The sequence below is a fragment of the Trachemys scripta genome, chromosome 15 (genome assembly GCF_013100865.1).
Source record: "Trachemys scripta elegans isolate TJP31775 chromosome 15, CAS_Tse_1.0, whole genome shotgun sequence".
Classification (NCBI taxonomy): Eukaryota; Metazoa; Chordata; order Testudines; family Emydidae; genus Trachemys; species Trachemys scripta.
This window is the reverse complement of record NC_048312.1, coordinates 19,698,765-19,715,394: the sequence shown is the minus strand read 5'-3', so window position 1 is coordinate 19,715,394 and position 16,630 is coordinate 19,698,765. Positions and strand designations below refer to the sequence as shown.

Below are 16,630 nucleotides of genomic sequence, written 5' to 3'. Positions count from 1 at the left end.
TTCAGCATTTGTGTTTTAGAACCGATGTGTACTGAAAAAAATTAAAACCTTTTCTCCATTAAACTACATTCAGAATAATTCCAGAACTTCCCAATATACGTATGACTGTTCTTGATGTTCAATGACTAAGACGCCTTCAAACTCCTAGAGAAACATATATATATATATATATATATATATATATATATAATGTGTGTGTATATATATATATATATATATAATCATTTATCAAGAGGAAGGCAATTTTAGAGTCACAGGTTTTAGGGGCGGAAGGGACTATTATGATCACCTAATCTGACTTACTGAATAACACAGGCCATAGAATTCCACCCAGTAATTTCTCCATTGAGTCCAATAATTTGTGGTTCAACCAGCCCATCTCTTTTAGAAGATAAATCTTCATTTATCAGGTAATGCTGAATCTACAATATCCCTTGTCACCTGTTGCAAAGGTTAATTACCTTCACTGTTAAAAATTTGCAACCTATTGCCAATTAAAAAATTTTCAGCTTCAGCTTTCAACCACTGAACCTTGTTACATCTGTCTACTAGAATAACGAGCCTTCTTATATCAGATATTATCACTCGATGTAGCTCTTTATAGTCCATGATCAAATCACCTCTTAAACTCAGTTTATTTAGTTTATCAGAGAGAAGGTTAAGTCTCTCTTTCAAGTGTGTTTTCCACACCACAAAATCATTCCTGAAGCTCTTGTCTGAATCCTCTCCAATTTTTCAACAGCCTTTTGAATGGTTAACACTAGAAATTGATACAATATTCCAGCAGGATGTACTATGTTTTTCAGAAGCTTCTGAAAGCTGGGGAAAATATTTATATTTATTTTTTTAAAGCATTAAATATTTTACAATCACCACCTTCTGGCCTAGAATTGTTAGCACACTTGATGCATCTGAGCCCTCCCAAGTTTGAGGAAGACCTTTTTAAATTTTTAACTTAAAAAGTGTTATAGATTTTTCAAGCTAGAGCATATTCAATGTTTCAATACACAATGTTTCAGTACAGACGCTCCCTGGGTCACGCAAACCCGACTTACACAAATCCGCACTTACGGAAAAAGTTCCGTAAATTCCGTAAGCTAGAAAGTTTTCTTTTTGTTTTGTTTTTTGCGTAATGGTCAGGTATACGTTCCCGACTTACGCAAAATTAGAGTTACGCAGAGCGTTCCGGAACGGAACACTTGTGTAAGTTGGGGAGTGCCGTAATACCAGAATGTTTTAATTCTCAACTCAGAAAGTTTCAGTCATTCCAATGCCTTAATCATCCCAGTAGCAGAGGAAAAAAGCTGTAAAAATTGACATACACAAGCACCTTTTACATACTTAGCTGTTGTTATTTTGCATTTATCCTCATAGCATCTTGTGACTTAAAATTTGTTTTAATTATTTTTTAAAGTATCTTGTATATCAAAAATTTATGTCCATTCTCTCAAAATAGGCTTTTTAAAATTAATTGTAGGAAAGCTAATTCAAATATTTTTGAATTATTTTTGAATTGTGGGTTTTTGTTTTGTTTTGTGTGGGTTTTTTTTTTTTTTAAGCAGTTGGTGTAGTTAGAAGTGGAAGTATAAAACACACACCCCACCTCTTATACTGGGTCATATTACAAAATGATGTTATCAAATCTTATATTGATTTACATTTATGTTGCATATATCTTAATTGCATACTCTTAATTTTCAGACAGAGGGCTAAATGACATAGCTCTCAGCCTCTTCTCAGTCTAAAACATTTCAATCTTTGCCATACAGTGAATTCAAAATATATACATTATATCATCTAAATGTATTACACTGTCTGGTAATGCTATATTTGTAGCTGGCTTAGAAAGGTACTTTTCCAGAGACATATGTTAGAGTGAATGCAAATAATGCAATACTGAATTTAACATAGGCCTCCAAACAGCCATCTGATTGCAATGCCTTTTAAGTCACTATTGCCTAGAAAATTGTTATTGTAGTGACCAACCCCTCCCAAATACTATTTATATAAAGCTCTGTCTATACTAGGAATTTTGCACTGATGTAGCTATACTGGGACCTACAGTATAGATACACTTGAGTGGTATAAGATGATGATTACCCTGGTGAATCTTATTCTGCAAGGTTACTGGAATTAGTCACATACTAGTTCAAGTAGTTATGCACATTTGGGGGTTTGCACCTGCGGGGCTGTATTGGTATAGTCACTCTGGTGCAAGTTTCCCTAGTTTAGACAAACCTTAAGAAAAAGCATAATTCAAAAGAGAAAACAAGTTATCAGTCAAAATGTCAATGATACATACAATGTTGAAATAAATGTTTACTGTACATTTCTCTCCAATGAGAATAAGGAAATGGATCAGGACCAGCTATGGATTTTGTGGACCCATAAAATTGACAAAAGATATGATATTATGGAAGGAGAGACTAAACAATTTGATAGGAAAGTTTTATGAGCCTAAGTTTGGATGGCAGCATTACTCACAAAGTTGAACAAATTACATGCCAATAATATTTATGCTACACCCTCAAATTTTACAGAAGAAAAGTGTTAACTTTTAGAAAGTTTTAAACAAATGTATTGGTTTTGTTTTTCATATCCCCCTACTTGTAAAGCCCAGCTCCCTCAGCACCAAGTTCAATTATACAGGCTTCAGATGGAGAGAGAAAAAAAATAATAGATTTTAGAAGGTCTAAAATTATTTAAAATCACTTTTCCATATATAACATCTGATATCAAATGATCTATTGGAGCTACAAATAACTGCTGTATTCCACTGGAAAAGGATGGCAGAGGGTGATTTCAAGTTCTCCAGTGTGATTAAGCATTCAATTCCAGTATTTATCATTTGCAAGATATTGAATAATAATCTATCACTAGTCCAGGATTAAGTATGGACAAGAGAGAGAAACATTTTTATTTGAGATTGTTTTACAACAGCAGCTCCTTGAACTGCTAAGAACTTTGAAATATTAGAAGCCAGAGTACAGGTGAGGCAGTCAAAAGAGCATGATAAAAATTTATTTACCACATGATTCTGCAGGTTATGAGAGGGTTCTACCACTTACATCAGTGGTATCACTACCACATGGGTGATATAAATATAAAATTTATATATACACATTTTTAAAAAAAACACTAACTATACATACACACCCCACTGACATCCAACAAAAATTCAAAAGCATAGTTCAACATCTTTCCAGTACTGCATGCTGGACAAAACATTTTAATGTAATCACTAGGGCTGTTGATTACGCAGTTAACTCACGATTAACTCAAAAAAATTAATCGCGATTAATCCCAGTTTTAATTGCACTGTTAAACAATAGCATACCAATTGAAATGCATTAAATATTTTGGATTTTTTTTTACATTTTCATATATATTGTATTCTGTGTTGTAACTGAAATCAAAGTGTATATTATTTTTTATAACAAATATTTGCACTGTAAAAATGATCAACATAAGAAATAGTATTTTTCAATTCACCTCATACAAGTACTGTAGTGCAATCTCTATCATGGAAGTGCAATTTACAAATGTAAATTTTTTTTGTTACATAACTGCAATCAAAAACAAAACAATGTAAAACTTCAGAGCTTACAAGTCCACTCGGTCCTACTTCTTGTTCAGCCAGTCGCTAAGACAAGTTTGTTTACATTTACGGGAGATAATGCTGCCCTTTTCTTATTTACAATGTCACCAGAAAGTAAGAATAGGCATTTACATGGCACTTTTGTAGCCAGCATCACAAGGTATTTATATGCCAGATATACTAAACATCTGTATGCACCTTCATGCTTCGGCCACCATTCCATAATCCTGAGGGCATTCTGTGCCAAAAAATTAAAAATTCTGTGCACAATATTTTAAAATTCTGCAAGTTTTATTTGTCAATAAATAAATGCAGAGGCTCCAGCACAGTAGGGAGCACAGGCCACTGCCTGGGCGAAGGTGGGAGATCACCCTGCAGCCTCCCCACCCCTGGGACACTGACTAAGTGGTGAGGCTTCACCTGACCCTGACACAACACAAGGCCTGGGCCTGCCCAAGGAACATCCTGGGGCCCTGCCCCTCTGTGCCAGGTGCACCAAGTGTGGGCAGGCAGGTTCAACCAGGCAGGATCCAAGTGTGAAGGGGCTCAGTGTGGGAGATCCAGGTGTGGGATGAGAGGGTTCTGTGTGGAACAATCTGGGTGCAGGCAGATTGTGGGGGGGATCTGGATGCACAGAGGCTCATTGGGGTGGGGGGTTATAGGTGCAGGGGAAATGGGACTCTACAGGGGCTTCCAGGTGAAGGTGGTCGGAGCTCAGTGCGGGAGTCTGGGTGCGGGGGGAGTGTGGGGGGGGGGTGGGGGCCTGGGTACAGTTAGTTGGGGATCAGTGGCATGGATGTCTGGATGTGGGGGCCCAGGGTGGTGCGGGGGGGGGGTGAGGTTCGTTAGGGTGGAGGTTTGAGTGCAGGAAGCAGAGAGTGGGGTGGGGTGGAGGTCCGGAGGTAGGGGGGCTCCAGATGCAGGGGTTGAGGTTCAGTGGGGTGGGGTTCGGGTATGGAGTGCTAGGAGGGTTCAGGGTGTATGGGGTGAGGCTTGGCAGGAGTGTCTGGAAGGTCAGGCTGCTCTGGGTGGCCTGAAACAATCTACCTGCGCTGCTAGGGAGTGGTGTGTGACTGCTCTTGCAGCTTCCCTGTCAGAAAGGGATTTTTCTGTGGGGAAGCCAAGAAATCTGTGGGGGACATGAATTCTGCACACGCGCAGTGTTGCAAAATTCCCCCAGGAGTAATTCTAGAGGACACGCTTCCATGCCGATGACGCTCATTAAAAAAATAATGTGTTAATTAAATTTGTGACTGAACTCCTTGGGGGAGAATTGTATGTCCTCTGCTCTGTTTTATCCACATTCTGACATATATTTCATGTTATAGCAGTCTCAGATGATGACCCAGCACGTTGTTCATTTTAAGAAAAACTTTCACTGCAGATTTGACAAAATGCAAAGAAGGTACCAATGTGAGATTTCTAAAGATAACTACAGTACTCAACCCAAGGTTTAAGAATCTGAAGTGCCTTCCAAAATCTGAGAGGGAAGAGGTGTGGAGCATGCTTTCAGAAGTTTTAAAAGAGCACTCAGATGCGGAAACTACAGAACCCAAACCACCAAAAAAGAAAATCAACCTTCTGCTGGTGGCATCTGACTCAGATAATGAAAAGGAACATGCGTTGGTCCGCACTGCTTTGGATTGTTATCGAGCAGAACCCATCATCAGTATGGACGCATGTCCCTTGGAATGGTGGTTGAAGCATGAAGGGACATATGAATCTTTATCGCATCTGGCACGTAAAGATCTTGTGACCCTGGCTACAACAGTGCCATGAGAATGCCTGTTCTCGCTTTCAGGTGACACTGTAAGCAAGAAGTGGGCAGCATTATCGCCTGCAAATGTAAACAAGCTTGTCTGTCTGAGCAATTGGCTGAACAAGTAGTAGGACAGAGGACTTGCAGGCTCTAAAATTTTACATTGTTTATTTTTGAATGCAGGTTTTTTGTAAGTAATTCTGCATTTGTAAGTTCAACTTTCATGATAAAGAGATTGCACTATAGTACTTGTATTAGGTGAACTGAAAAATACTATTTTGTTTTTTTACAGTGCAAATACTTGTAATCAAAAATATAGTGTGCACTGTACACTTTGGATTCTGTGTTGTAATTGAAATCAATATATTTGAAAATGTAAAAACATCCAAAAATATTTAAATAAATGGTATTCTATTATTGTTTAACAGTGAGATTAATCGCGATTATTTTTTTTAATAATGATTAATTTTTTTAATCACTTGACAGCCCTAGTCATCACACAAGCTGCTGTGAGTTACATAATAAAATGATTGTACCTCTTTCCTCTTCAGATCCTAGAGTTTCTTTGCAGGATGCCATCACATCTGAACAGGAAGTGGAAATCCTCTTCTCTGAGTAAGGCTTCCTTGAACTGTCTTGAGAACTGGCAGGTTCATTGAAGATGTCCTGTGTGGAGCTGGAATCAGAGAGCACCACTGCTGTGCTGTCCTGACTCCTTTCTGCAAAAAAGGAAAACAAGGTAAAGAACGAATGCGCTACTTCATCCACACCACAGGAGACATTAGGACCAAACAGTCCTCTATCTTAAACCATGAGTTACTGCTTTCTCCTCAATCTAAGCAGCATAATGACTGCAACCATTCTGTAAAGTTTTCTCTATTGTAACACATGGACCTATACCAACCAATGTTCCTACTGTCTAAAAGGTAATTTTTTTTTTTTTTTGTAATCTGTCTTCTACAATTTATTGCCATGTTCATCTCCTCACCTGTTTGTTCCAAGAACTGAAAATTTAACTGTTTTATTTCATAAGCAGTTGCTAAATATTCATGTAGATTTCATTTTTCGAATGACTTCCTGGGATATCTAATCAGGTTAGAAACCTCGTACAAGGGAGTCGATGCACAACCCTGATAAGCAGTCACCTTTAGGACAGAATGTAGCCAACATTTTACACTCATAACATTCAGCAGTTTTACTGTGCTATTTGTGGCATCTCAAAAGGCAGGTGGGACAACTTTGGTACACTAGTTAAAAATCTGAATCCACTAGAAATCATTTGCTAGGGGAAGACCACAAATATCAAGATTTCTAAGAATTTTTAAAAGCAGTTCTTGCAAAGGATAGAGGATCGATGTAATTAGAGATGCAAAAGACCTAACAGAATGATCACTGACATCATCAACCTGACAAGCGTTTGATACAGTCCACTGAATGGTCATTTGCTTAGCATCTTGCTAAAATTTGTGTTTAAGATAGATATCGAGATTCTTGAACTTCAGGCTAGCAGCAGTGATTAATTTGTAATGAAAGAGGTGCTGGGGCTCAAGCAATTTTTTTCCTTTCATAACTGATGTGGCAAGCTCAGAGGTGCCAGGGCTATAAACTGCCAAGCCCAGAGGTGCCAGGGCTACAAACTGCCAAGACTAGAGGTGCCAGGGCTCAGCCCTGGCAAGCCCTGACACAAATTAAGCAATGGCTAGCAGATAGAAGGGCGAGGGAAGTGATTCAGTCTTGGTGGGTACAGCTGATTAGAGTAATGTATCACACCTGTTGACTGCATTCCAGTTTAGAGGGGGTTGTTAGCCCTTTCAGCCATAGTTGTTTCAGCACATGAAACAGTTGTACAAGGCTGTGATTATAGTGGGATAAAAACTGCACCCTAGAATAAAGAAAAGTGAAAATGTCTCAGATACCTCTGAGGCCAGTCTAATATATTCTTAGTCACTATGTCAGGGTTTGTCAGAGACAACCTAGAATATCTTCATGATTGGAACTGGAACAGCCCATCCACATGCAGCCTCTAAAACTCCAACACAACTACAGAAAAAGATGCACACTTTCTTCCTCACATGGGAAAAAACACATTTTTCTACAATTTTCCACCAGCAAAATCCAATGTCTGATGTGAAATCCTAGCAGACAGAGCTCTCTCTATATCTAAAGCCCATGGATGAATTTAGTCCCTTTACCAGACACAGGATTGGTTCAACCGATAAAAAAGTTTTATACAATTAACTGCATGCAAAAAGGCTGACAACTATCTGACACTGAAGACCAAAAAGCAGTCCCTCTGCATTCTTATTCATGATATGATCAAGAATAAAATGAAAAAATGCTCAGCAACAGAGAGCTTCAACAGAGAGGAGCTGGCAGTATATAAATCCCTCCCTTTCTATACATTTACACAGTGTAGATAGAGAGCTGAGATGCCTCTTATGGATGTGTCTTAACCAGCTAAACCCCCTCCCCAGACCTCAACTTATAGTACAGGTATTACTTGTTTTGATTCCAAAAAGATTAAAATGCAATTTGATGAAACCTATGGGTTTTTCATTTGGCACATGAAGAAACCCTGCCTATCCAGTGAACAGGTCTTATCAAACTGCACCTGGAAAAAGGAATTGGGGGAGGGGGTTCCTGGCTTCCTAATAGGAAGTTTTACAGTTTGTTAGTGATAATAGACTTTATATAGAAATGATATAATTACAAAAGAATGGGAGAGGAAAGATTCTGAATGGAGGTCAGTCAAGCTTTCATGACTCATTTGTAGAGCTTTAAGAATGGTCTTTGATATACGTGGATATAGCCAAACGCCTTGTGGGTATCAGGAAAAAAATTATGTTTTACACTTCCAAGGTTTGGAAATTGATTGCAGAGTTTTGGGGGATAAAATAAAAGATATTTTCTCTTGTCCACAGTGGTTCTTAGCAGTTTTGTAACATCCTGAAAGACTGGTTGAATGACAGCACCAACAACAAAAGCCCTGATACAGACAACCAACACACTCCACATTTACAGCAATTCATCTGACAGATTTTTTTTTAAATGGCAGAAACTCAGGCATCTGCTTCAGAAGCAGGTTAGAGGTTGAGTTAGAAGCTTGCAGATGCAAAAATACAGCAGTTGCAAGACTATAAATGTTTCATTATCCCATAAGCACTGAAGTTAGTTTTGATGTACAGCCTGTGACAGATGAAAAGTCGAAATGTTGGAATAGGAATCAAGAATGGCTGGTACACAGTGAGTTTGAGAGAGCTACATCAATTACTAGGAAATTATACTAACCTCTCTCAGCATAAAAAATGACGCTCATAGGCTCTGAGCTAGCATGTTATATTTCAAATATCTGAATATCAATGAGGTTTTTCATCCCAAGGGAGCAAAGGTGAAGTCTTCCTTTTCAAATCCTAACTAGCAATCTCAGCTTGAAGTTTCTACTAAAAAGAAGTGTATATATGTAGGGATGCATGGGTGTATGTGCCGCTCTCGCTTTCGGCTATTCCTACACTAGCCAGACAGATACCCAATATTTCAACCACATCATCATCTAACCATGCTCCAAGCACACAACATAGTGGTAAAAATGCAAGCATCCATCAATATCTTGTCTGCACAATGACTCCCAGCATTGCTTTTGTTGATGGAGCTGAGATGGTGGGCTGAAACAATAGAAATGTTTTCGAAAGGAAAGCAAGTGTAACCCAAGTTGGGGGTGGCAGGTGGGAGGATGTTTTGTGCTGTTGCATCTAAGACATTTTTAATGATTTCTTCTGAATCAACTTCCACATTTTCAGTGTACATTTCCCAGAAATGTTTAGAAAGATTGTCAATTGATTTTTTTAAATATTAAAATAAATCAGGACTGCTAAGTAGAAGACATGGGTAAATGTAGTGTCTTCATTTCTTTTTCATGGGCTCCAAAGCAACCACAGAAAAGAAAGTGTTCCTATAACCCTCTCAAGTTGCTAAGTTTTAATTACGGTGTATAGGGCATTTAAGCATGACTATGCTTCCTTCTTTCACCTGCTCTAACCATTGATATATTACACGGTGGTGTGTATTACTTTGGAGTACCCACCAAGGTGACACTAGGATAAGATAAGGTGTGGTCTGAGTAGAGATGAAAATACTTTACATATTCAATGCATTCCACCCTCAGCTGCTATTGAAATTCAGCATACAAATTGTAAAATGAGAGTCTGAGATTATTAGGTTGTTGCCAGGATTCAACTAAATAGTAATTCAGAGGATGGGAAGTGCTAATATCCACACATTACAGATATTCTCTGCTCAAAATACCTTAAAATATATACGTTAGTGCATCAAGATTCAGACTCCGTCTGAAGAAGCTCCTAAACAGGACACACTTTGAACCTGCACTGCAAATAACAATGGGAACAAGAGCTAGGGGTTCCAAAATTAGGCTTCTCCAAAGACACTACATTAGTTATGTATGAAAGGATTCCAGACTTAGAGTTCTTCACAGGGTCAGTGTGTTGTGAGTCGGGATGTAAGTGGACTATCTCAGCAGTAGTTAGAATCTGTAGGTCCGTGCTATGGAATCATGCATGGATGAACTGATAGGAGAAACCATCAAACTAGACAACTCAGCACTGACTGTATGGATCATTTTGGGGAATGGGGTGTCTTCTAGGAACCCCCAATTTTCCCCCCACTTTCTTTTACTTCTCCACCTACCCTCAAATGCCTCCTATTGCTGTAACTGTCCCACTGTCAAGAAGAGCTGTTCATGGCTCTCTTTGGAGCCTATCAATGTCATTCCTCTAATCAAGTAGAGAGAACTGCTAAAGAGCACCACCAGGCACTCTCCCCCAGAAAAGATGAGTGAATCACCTTCTCAGTTCTCCCATGCCAGTAACAATTTCAGGTTCTGGACTTGCATCTGAAGAAGTGAGGTTCTTACCCACGAAAGCTTATGCTCCCAATGCTTCTGTTAGTCTTAAAGGTGCCACAGGACCCTCTGTTGCTTTTTACAGGTTCTGGACTGTGATTCTTCCATGGTAGTTTACTGTGATGTCAGACTGCCAGACTAGTCATCTGCATGGTTCAGTTTGTGAGTGTGAGCAGGAGCCCAGAGAGAGAGACTGGCATCAAGACTATATTAGCTTTGATTATTAAGAAATGATTAAAACGTACATAGTGCTGTACGTTTATCTGGAATTTTACAAACATTCCCTGCCAAAAAAAAAAAGTCTTAAAAGCTAAGAAAGAAAAAAGGTAACACATGGCCTAGTAGTTTAGGAAAGGGGATTACTATTAAGGGTTGGAAAGATCCCTAAAAGCTTAGACTACAAGATCTTCAGAGCAGGAGTTGTACACACCTAATACATTTTTGGCACCTAATACATTTTTGGCACACCTGTAATAATACATGAGCTTTAAAATGCAGTTTTATTCTGAGAAATGACTAGAGCTGGTTGGAAAGTTTCAGGATTGTTTTTTACTAGAAGGGATACATTTTTCATGAATATTTTCTCCATTTCTCAAACAACATTAGAAGTGACTATGTATAGCATATGTGGCACTGTAAAGCTACTTGTTTATTGTTTCAATGACTTCTATATCAAATGTGCTCAGTTTACAAGCAAAGAGATGCTTTCTGACTGCCAGTTCCACAAACTCAGCCTAGAATCTGAGAATCAAGCTGTGTTCTTTCTACTTCATCCACCAGCACCAGCTGTGAAGGTCCCAAATTAAGCACTCGTGACACCTATAGAACTCCAAATTATGCTTTCAGCAACACCTGCATAAACTCAACGTGAGAGAGTCTCTCCTTTGCTAAATTAATGTACATGCAATTGTGGCCCTGTTGCAAGGTCTGGTGAAGAGAGTACGCTGATGGGGTCATTATGGGAGAGAATTCTACCAGGAGTGGGTGGGTCAGCTTTGGTGGCCCGCATCATGCGGGAGGTCAGACTAGATGATCATAACGGTCCCTTCTGACCTTAGAGTCTATGAGTCTATTTAAAGCAGCCCCCAGGGATCCCTATGTTATCCTACGGGACCATTACAGTCCTCTCTGCAGCCCAAAATTGGAGGATGAAAAGGTGGGGTAAAGTCACCTTTGCCCTGCTACTTCCAAGGTTGTGAGTTCTGTGCTGTGCCTTGAAGAGACTTAGCAAAGAATCACACCAAATGCCTTTAATATGTTTGCACAGGTGTAACTGACAGGAAAGAATCAATTTGTTGATGAGCATGGGAAGGAACAGAATCCAACTCACACCATAATAGCTGTAGTGTCTCTGCAGCACTAACAGTAGTAAAAGACAATAAAAACATATAGGGTAAATTTTAGGGAAGTCAATGGGAAAAAAAAAATCGATGGGACTCAGGAGCATAAGTCACTTAGGCACTTTAGTGATAACGGGTAAGATTTTCTAAACTCAGTAGACATGCCTCGGACTACACAAAGGGAGCAGATCTGCTGAGCATGGTGTCTTTTTACATAGTCACCTTTTGGAGTAGAACTGCACTTTATAGAGGGATTTGAAGGAGGAAAGAGGGAGTCTTGGTAAACAAGAAGAGGGAGCCAATTCCTGGCATGAGGGTAGCAAAAGTAAAGGTACGAAACTTAGAAAAAAGCATTTGAAGACACACATGGAGAGAGTGTGACCAGTGGAGGAGAGCAGAAATGTAGAAAGGGGCAAAATAAGTTATTTAAGGATTAAAATTAAGAGTTTAAAATGATGTGTTAAGAGACAGGAAGAGAGCAAGGGGGAGTGTGAACTGTGTCTTCTCTTCAATGGTATGAGAAAAGGAAAGCATAATCAGAATACTTACCAGCTGAAAGGGAGAGATATGCAGCAAGCATCAGCCCACTGCTAAATGGTCAAGTCAGGGCTGCAGTTGCTTGTCTTAACCAAATTTAAAATGCCATCTATTAGAAAAGCATACTTCTACACTGAGACATTTCAAGAGTGATGACGCGATTGAGAAGAAATGTGGGAAGGAACAGAATTACCACCTATTTGAGGCAAGAGACCTGACAAACACACGCCCAGGACGGCTATGTCTTTTTATTGATATTATGTTTCTATAACAAAAGCTGAGATCAGTTTTTGATATCTACTGCTTGTGGTAATTTAATACATTATGTTAAAAGAGGGGAGCCTTGTGATTGGAATGCAGCAGAGGAAGAGAACAATAGCCAAGGCACCAGATACTCTGCAGCTGTGGTATGTACTGCAGAATTGTGCTCACAAATCTAAACTTTATTTTAAGAACTCTTTTAAATGTCTAGTTCTTATAGCTGGGCAGGAAACCTTAAAAATGTGAACCAAGAGCAAGTGATGGACAGACAGAAGATTTCAGATATACAGTAGAAACATCAGAGAACAAGTAGTGTTTGGTAAAGACCCAGGCCCCAATCCTGCAAACATACATGTATTTAACTTCAAGCATATGAACAGTCCCACTGAACTTGCCTAAATCCCAATTACATGGTTACATGCTTTGTTGAATCAAAGTCCAAAGGAGGAGGCTAAGGAGAGAAAACAGAGAGATGTCCTCCGTGTTGCAAATGAAGAAGCCAGGACAATTATCCTTCCATGAAAATCCTCTAATCTCACATCACTAGAGATTTTGGGATATCACACATACCAGAAGGGTTGAGATTTCTGTTTACTATGATCCTCCAGAAACAAAAGAAAAATAATTGGTTGGTTAAGACTAGAAGGATGTAAAGAAGTTAAAATAAAATGTTACCTCAGTAAAAAAGTAACTTTTGTTTCAAACACAGAACAAACTAACAAGCCCTTTCCTTTTCCCAAATTAAAAAAAAAACCCTCAAATAGGAAAGTTGGAAACTTTGTTTTTTACTTGAAAATATGACCATTTTAAAATGAGAGGAACCTCAAATTTTATAAAAATATGCAATTTTTTTAATTTCATGTGTTTTCAATATGAAAATGGTCATTTCTTAGACATTTTTGCAAAACCCCCAAAACTACCTGGGTCACAAAATGAAAAAAAAAATTGAGTGAAAATTTAAAAATTTATTATTTCCACACAACCCCAGTTAAAATTAATTTTTGTTTCCTCAGAGGACACAGTGTATTGCTTAGTGAACACAGCTGTTTAGTAGAGGAATTCAGCAGACCTCAAAGTTGTGTTAAGCTTTTACAGTTTACTTCAGATGTACATTTACATATTAAAAATAATATTTAAAAATACTGTTTTGCTCCAGCAACAGAATTCTCTCCTCATATCTTCAGACACTGAGCCCCAGTGTGCAGGAGGGAGAGGCAGAAAGGAAAAGTGCCTTTCGTCCTGTTTACAAAGAGGTTTTGACTTTGGTTAACATGTTGTTACAGAAACATATTTGAATACAGGTCTTGCTAGAAAGAGAATTTCAGGATTTGAAAAATTAATGCAGATGGATCTTTACCTACAACTTTAGTGTTTTAAACTTCAAAATTAACACTGTTCATAGACTGCAAGGAAGGGAAGGGAGGTTTCATTAAACATTGCAGTAGTTTCCATTCCATTGTATCTGGTGAAGACTTTTTTAGTCATTCAGGTGACTGAAGAAAAAGTATTTACCTATGACATTTTAAAGAACTAGAACTTCTATCAAATCTCAGTTTTCTTCTTAAAAGTATGTTAAGGCTAATCTAGTTTCTGCCTGACTGAAGTTCACAAGGCTGATCTATAAACCAAAGTAGAATAGTGCTATTCTATAATAGCCCAGGAAGCCATTGCCATTCTATTTCACTAATATCCAAATAAAAACATGTGTGTGTGCCTAACAACTTTTTTCCAAATAACTTTGAAAAAGGATCAGTCTCTCTCTTTATAAAAAAGAGCATCTCAGCACTTCTTTAGGACCAGGAGATCATTATTCTTCATCAACATTCTACTCCATTGATGTGAACTCTTTACATATACCAGTATACATATGGAATATACCTTGCTATCTGAACTGTGGATGTTCACTAGCATGGCAGGAATGGAAAAAGAAGGGGACAATGATGTGTAAAAATGTGAGACTGGCCTGCAGCAGCAAGTATACAATAGCACTGGACGAGAGGCTATATGCAAAGGCATAGGTATAATGTAATAAACCTCTTAGAATAGCATGTTGACTGGCAGAATCTGTGTTGCATTACGAAACTGTGAACGTCCTTGCAAAGGAGGTAGTAAGTAACTGAGAAAGGTAAGAAAGTAAAGCCTTTTTGCAGTGTATTAATAAGGTATTTAGTTTTTATCAGTGAAGTTGCTATTCAACTTGATTGATAGATTCCCCACATTCCAACCCATGAAACTCTTTTTTTGAGATGAGAGAGGAGGGGGAGAAGGTCCTAGGTGCAGCTATATCTGTGGGAAGATACCAGGTTCAAAGAGAAGAAAGGGTAAAACATACAGCTTCCTCTTTAGAATACTATCCTGGATATCAGGAGGAAGGGCATGGGTTCTAGTAGTTATAAGAAGGTCTTTCAACTGGGGTAGACATTCAGATAGTGGTAGAAAAAGGTGCTAAAACAAAGAGACTTAGACAAATGTGAGCTGTACACAAAGCTTTTCTGGTATGTGACATATGTATTTTAATTCATTTTAAAGTAAAGAAAAACCTTTGAACAACCATATTTATGGAGTGGTAACTGATTACATTTATCAAAAGTGTTAGACTCAGACTTTTCTACTTCATAAAAGTGTCACGGAGTGGGGGGAAATCAGGGCCCTGCACCCCTCTTCCTGCGATTCACCGTGACACTCAGCCAGCCAGTAAAACAGAAGGTTTATCAGATGACAGGAACACAGTCCCAAGCAGAGCGTGTAGGTACAACCAGGACCCCTCAGTCAAGTCCTTCGGGCGGGGGCCCTAGGGAGCTTAGACCCCAGCTTGGGGTTCTCTGTGTTTCACCACCCAGCCCACAACTGAAAACCAAAACCCCCTCTAGCCCTCTCTCTCCCCCTTCCCTCAGCTCCTCCCCTCCCTTTGTCCAGTTTCCCGGGCAAAGGTGTCACCTGGCACCACCCCCCTTCCTGGCTCAGGTTACAAGCTCATGTAACTCAAGTAAAATCATCCCCTGCTCTCCCATCCCCAATGCAAACAGTCCCAGTAAAACTAACAGGAGTACTTGTGGCACTTTAGAGACTAACAAATTTATTAGAGCATAAGCTTTCGTGGGCTACAGCCCACTTCTTCGGATGCATATCGGATATGCATCCGAAGAAGTGGGCTGTAGCCCACGAAAGCTTATGCTCTAATAAATTTGTTAGTCTCTAAAGTGCCACAAGTACTCCTGTTCTTTTTGCAGATACAGACTAACACGGCTGCTACTCTGAAACCAGTAAAACTAGACGACATTCCCAGATCAATCCGCCCTGCTCCCTACTGCATCACAATAAGGATGGTTGTTCAAAGGCTGTGGCTTCACAGATTTACTGAATGGGGAATATAGTATTGTTACTTACCTTGGCAGTAACTGGAGTTCTTTTAGATATGTGATTCCTATGTGTATTCCACTTGAGATATTCATGTGCTCCATGAGCCTGAAGACCAGAAAAGTTTTGCTAGCAATGTCCGTTGATCCAGGCCTGCATCCTTCTCCTCATGCTCCAAACTGAGAGCATAAGGGGTGGTGAAAACTGACTACCCCTCCAGTTCCTTCTGTACCACAAATAACCTTTGGAAGTATTTGCAGCAGAGGGGAAAGAGGGCACTGACAGATCCTATGCAAAGAAGGCTGGATCTTGCTCCTGCCTGTTTATTGATATAATAAATTGCTGCCCTGTTGTCTGACATGATCTGAACATGCAGGGTCTGAATAAGTGGTAGAAATCGCTTGAAGGCTTCATGCACTGACTTGCAGATCCAGGAGGTTGATGTGTAGCTGGGATTCTTGTTGAGTACCACTACCCTGTGCTACATGTTCATTCAGATGGCCTCCCCAGCCTAGTACGGAGGCATCTGTGACCCATCTTTTAATGGGTTGGGGAGGGATGAAGAGCCCCCCCCCCCCATCACACACACACTGTTAATCTGTTTTCCTACCAGGTAAGCTAAGTCAGAACTCTGTGGGGATGTGAAACTGCTTTGTTCGCAACCACACCTGTAGATATCAGAGATGAAGTCTCATAAAGAGCATCACATACATATAAGAGGCCATGTGATGTAGGAGGAAGAGAGAGCATCATACTGTTATCTGAGGGCATAGTTGAAGCTGAGTGATGAGCTCCTTCATAGCTTGGAACCTGTCCAGAGGTAGGTATACTTTGGCTCTGATCGAATGCAGGGTTGTTCTAAT

General features: G+C 39.4%; 1 protein-coding gene across 8 annotated transcripts in view; it reads right to left on the bottom strand.

Annotated features, from left to right (window-relative positions):
• Positions 1–16,630, bottom strand: part of CABIN1 (calcineurin binding protein 1) — a 236,290-nt gene that overhangs the window by 159,050 nt on the left and 60,610 nt on the right. For all 8 annotated transcript variants that reach the window (XR_004648280.1, XM_034791361.1, XM_034791366.1 and 5 more), the window contains one exon: positions 5,894–6,076. Coding sequence is in view for 7 of the 8 variants with exons in the window: in XM_034791361.1 (XP_034647252.1) it covers positions 5,894–6,076 (183 nt within the window). In the remaining variant the exon portion in view is untranslated. The remainder of the gene's footprint in view (positions 1–5,893; positions 6,077–16,630) is intronic.